The sequence below is a fragment of the Gadus chalcogrammus genome, chromosome 12 (assembly GCF_026213295.1).
Source record: "Gadus chalcogrammus isolate NIFS_2021 chromosome 12, NIFS_Gcha_1.0, whole genome shotgun sequence".
Classification (NCBI taxonomy): Eukaryota; Metazoa; Chordata; class Actinopteri; order Gadiformes; family Gadidae; genus Gadus; species Gadus chalcogrammus.
The window spans coordinates 30,253,168-30,258,167 of NC_079423.1; the positions used below are offsets into that span (position 1 = coordinate 30,253,168).

Genomic DNA, 5,000 nt, shown 5'->3' on the forward strand with positions numbered 1-5,000 from the left:
GCGGCGGCGGCTGTCCTCCTCCGGGGGTCGGGGCGCACAACCCCCTGCAGGCGCTGGCCGGGGGGGTGAACTGCTCCTGGACACTGGAGAGGCACACGCGCAGCTACAACCACCTGGAGGGCGACGTGAGGCTGCGGCGCCTCTACTCCGCCAACAAGTTCTTCCTGTGCATCGACAAGGGCGGCAAGGTGGACGGCACGCGGCGGAAGAACCTGGCCGACAGTAAGTGGCCGCCGTTGTGACTCTCTCTGCATGCGTGGGTGTGTTGTGTGTCGTGTGTGTTTTTGTGCGTGCGTGTTGTGTTGTGTGGTCTGAGACACACAGCAGGGCGGGATGCCCTGCGACGCCCTCGGTCCGTTTTGCGTGTTTATTTTTTATGTGGTTATGGCTTTCTTATCGGCCCGCTTTTATGGCGGTCGGCCCGGGGTGTCCTGGGGTTATGCCCGTCTCGTTAGCGACGAGAGGAGCTGTGTTTGTGTTGTGTCATTAGAACAGAGAGCGACGCGGTTGCTAGGGGGGGAAAGGGAATATCCTTCGGAGGATTGAGGGTCCCTCCTGGGAACCCCGGCGCTGTGTTTACGAGGAAGGCTGACTCGAGGAAAGACGTCTGGGCATCAGTTGGCCCGATCCAAACCGGGCTTCGGAAAAAAAAGCTTCAGTTTCAGCAGGGGATTAACTTGTCAGAACTGTGTTGAAAAGTGCACGGGTTGTCAGGGGCAGATTTGGCCGCCAACCCAGACACACTCACGTTGTGTAGTAGACCTCCCCAGACATCGCTTCATCCACCACCACGGTGATAACATTATCCTGGGATTCAAATCCTACTTTGCCAATTTCTATTGTTTGATTGCCATCTAGGTGTGTTCTTAATCGCATGAGCTTGAGCTCGCTCGCATTCAGCGTGTGAGCTACAATCCCAGATGTGCGTTGGACCCTGATTTTTGTGATATCATTTCGAACGTTGAGCGGTAGATAATTGATAGGAAAGCGAGTAGTAACCGGACGGTGTTTGGTCCGGTCATCAGCTCCACCCTCGCTGGTTGTCAAGGTGTTCCCATGACACAACCGAGACACCCAACCCCCCCGGGTATCTGCCCTCCAACGAGTTCAGCGTTGCCTGTGCACGGTTGATACCGCCGTCGATGAATGTGCGCACGTGTGTCTGTGTGTGTGCGCGTGAATGGTGAAAGGTGAATGCGAGACACCTATTGTAGACGCGCTTCCTGTGGTTCACAGCGGTTAGAACAGCGCTTTTGTGAATGAGGTCATTTCAAACGGCGTCCTGCAGACGATCCCCGTGTGCGGCGGACAGCTGTCCGCCGCTCTCTGCGTGTCGCCGGTGCAGCGTGGATCCCTCAGCCTGGCCCCGGCTCACCCCATCACTCCGCACCCGCCCCCCCCCCCCCCGCCCTCCCAAGCGGCTCCCACTAGTGCGGGGGGGGGGGGCAGTCAATAGAACGACCCGTACGAGGTTATAAGGTTATTCTCTCTGCCCCGCAGCGTCGGCACACAGGGGGCCCGCAGGCGGGGGGGGACACCTGAGAAGCGGGGGCCGCTTTTCAACGGCGGGTCATCAATGGGTGTCTTTCAGACGCTTGACCAGGTCAGACCGGGCGACTCGCTCTCTGGTCACGGGCTGACCCCTCCTCGGACGGGCCGGGTAACCGGCTCGCGGAGGGATCGATGGACGGACTCAGTGATGGACGGCCCGACTGACTGACTGTCTGACCGACTGACTCACTGTCTGACTGACTGACTCACTGTCTGACAGACTGACTGTACTAAATAACCGAACGTCGGATGTTTGGTTGTTATTGCCTTCTCGCACAAGCATGTGAGTCAGAGTTTTTCCACCGGGCTTCTGAGGGAGGGGGTAGGACCGGCTGTTGTTGTGTGGGGGGGGGAGGGGGGAGGGGGGGGGGGGGGGGGGCATCGATCGACAGTCCGGGTGACATTTGTTATCCTGCTGGGATTAGCCGCCTGGCTGTTCTTCTTGGTATGGATTCAGGTGGACGTGAGTTATCGTCGGCAGGCTTTTATTGGGGCGCCCTTTGTCCAAGTGGGGATTTCTTATTTGTAATTTATTGGTTAAAGTATGGGTCGGGCGCTACAATAACACATCGCCACCGGCTTCAACCTGAACTGTGCAGACGTCGGGTTGGCATTGGCAAATTGTCGTTTCACGGCCCTTGGAAAACACCAACAGGAGATGCCTAGCACAGCGAGAACCATTCCAGGGTCTTGTCAGAAGTGCTTAGTGAGGTGTGCGCCGCGGCTCTTTGCGAGTGAAACGAAACGCCCTCGTTCGCTTCAGCCCTCAATCTCTCGTTTCCTTTGGTGGAAAAGAACGAGCCGCCGCCGGTTCCCGGAGAGAGAAGGGAGTGTACCTGCACCCTGGCCTCCACCCAGGGCCAAACACGCGGTCCTCCTGGGCCTCACAGCGACACCAACACCCACCCACCTGTCGTCTTTCACCCCCGGGGGCCACGGGACCCGTCCTGGAGGCAGATTGGAGCTCCTACTCTGAGACACTTTCGGTATTGTTTGAGGCCGATCTTCGTAAACGGCGTATGAGGAAAGAGAGTCTTCAACAGGGAGTTTAAACACCTCCTGAAGCAGCCATTGCCTTGATACTGATACGGGCAGGGGGGAGGGGCAGGGAGAGATGCATGTTTAATGACCGGCACAGTGACACCAATACAAGAGAGACACCGGAGTGCTGACCCCTGGGCTGGCCCTTGCCTGGTGGACCCTGGCCCCGTCGGAACAGAGGGCCCCCAGAGAGCTCGGTGGGGAGAGGAGGTGTTTTGGTTTTTATTGTAATGGTGATTGCAATGGTGATTGTGATACGATCATAAAAACGGGACAGGTAATAGATTCCAATCTAAAGGTGACACGCCTTGGATGAGCTGGTAGTCATTCTTTATGACCGCTCAGATAAACATGGAGAGCAGCAACGCAGAATGCACTGACCCCGCGTGAAAACATGAATGCACACAGATACAAGCACGCTAACACACACACACACACACACACACACTTACACACACATGCACACACCACACACACACACACACACACACACACACACACACACACGCACACAAACACACACACACACACACACACACACACACACACACATACACACACACACTCACACACACACGCACACACACACAAACACTCTCTCACATGCACACACACAAAAAAAGTCACACACACCCATTGTAAAAGCAGCATTCTCTGTGAAAGTACCATTCACTTTAACGACTTCAAATGACTTCTATTGTGGTGGAGCGCTTCATGAAATCGCTGCACCTTTCATACCGATGCCCCGCTACACCCCACCCCAACCCTCCACCTGAGCACTAGCTCCAGCACCAACCCCACCCCAAGCCTCAAACCCAACCCCAGCCTCAAACCCAACCCCAGCCTCAAACCCAACCTAAGCCTCAAAGCCAACCCCAGCCTCAAACCCAACCCCAGCCTCAAAGCCAACCCCAGCCTCAAAGCCAACCCCAGCCTCAAACCCAACCCCAGCCTCAAACCCAACCCCAGCCTCAAACCCAACCCCAGCCTCAAAGCCAACCCAAGCCTCAAACCCAACCTAAGCCTCAAACCCAACCCCAGCCTCAAACCCAACCCCAGCCTCAAACCCAACCCCAGCCTCAAACCCAATACAACCCCAGCCTCAAAGGCAGCCCCTGGTTCAACTCCAAAGGCCAGCCCCCCTAAAGCCCTCACCTCCCCCCCACTCATATTTTCCACCCCGACTCCGAGGCTCTCAGGTGTAAAAACAGGGGGAATTAGTCAACAGGCCTTCAGCTAATTGAGGTCGGAAAATATTGTATCAATCCCAGTGGAGCCGGGGCATGGAACAGCTGAGAAAGGACGGGAGCGGGAGAGGGAATGACTTAGAGGCACCGTGGGTATAGGGTACAGCCAAGGAAACACACACACACACACACACACACTCGCACACGCACGCACCCACACACGCACACGCACACGCACCCACACACACACACTGGAAGCGAGCTGATGGACTCTGGCTTATTGGTAACAGACAGAGAGGCAGAATGTGTATTAGTAATTGTTGTTTCACCACAGCAGTTCTGTTTGCCCGAGACGAATTGTCAATAACAATAAATAACGATAGATAAACGTACAGCTTTTTAACAGCTTCAACGGCTTTAATCCACCATCTCATTAAAAAATCATGCATACATATCTATTTGAAGTGGTTGCATTGAATGGTGAAAACATACGCAATAGAAGGATGGCAGTTTCAATTTTTTGTGCACTTGGTCAAAAGCTACACGCAGCACTGAACTCTTTGTTTCCCATAATGTTAAAAAAAATACCCAAATTCATAAGGACTCCATTGAGATGTGAGAAGTACACACAACGTAACATATTCCAGCACCGTGATAACTTCTCCCTGTCTTTTGATAATTTGGTAATCAAATATGTCGGATGTTAATCCGGCACAACAGCCCTGATTTGAGATCACTATCGCCTCACTATGAACTCTCAAATCACGCACGCAAAGTATGAATCCACCTGCTGGCAGGCAGTCACCGAGGGCTCGAAGAGCAGCCCGTTGAACCGGTCCGGAGAGGAGACGCAGCCTTTCGGCGCTATGACTGATTGGAAATAGGGCCTCAGCATGTTTTTCTTTTTCGCCGCCTATGGTAAAGCAGCAGATGATCGCAGGGAAAAGGAAACACACCCTAGTGTTTACCAAAGCACTGGTGGCAGGCGGGCATCATATCCTGCTCTGGGTCACCACTTATTCTTTACTTCATTAGGCAGCTGCAGGCCGTTGCCCCTAACAACCACGACATTAGCCCCTTCATCGACTCATCAACCGCTTATTAAGTACGGAGGGCTGCTAATGAAACAGGGGCGACAGAGGCAGAGGTGATGGGGAACAGAAGAGGAGAGAGACTGAGAGAGAGAGAGAGAGAGAGAGAGAGAGAGAGAGAGAGAGAGAG

The 5,000-nt window shown here is 54.3% G+C and overlaps 1 protein-coding gene across 1 annotated transcript in view; it reads left to right on the forward strand.

Moving 5' to 3' along the window:
- Nucleotides 1–5,000, forward strand: part of fgf22 (fibroblast growth factor 22) — a 29,205-nt gene that overhangs the window by 235 nt on the left and 23,970 nt on the right. The window contains exon 2 of the mRNA XM_056603307.1: nt 5–222. Coding sequence (XP_056459282.1) covers nt 5–222 — 218 coding nt within the window. The remainder of the gene's footprint in view (nt 1–4; nt 223–5,000) is intronic.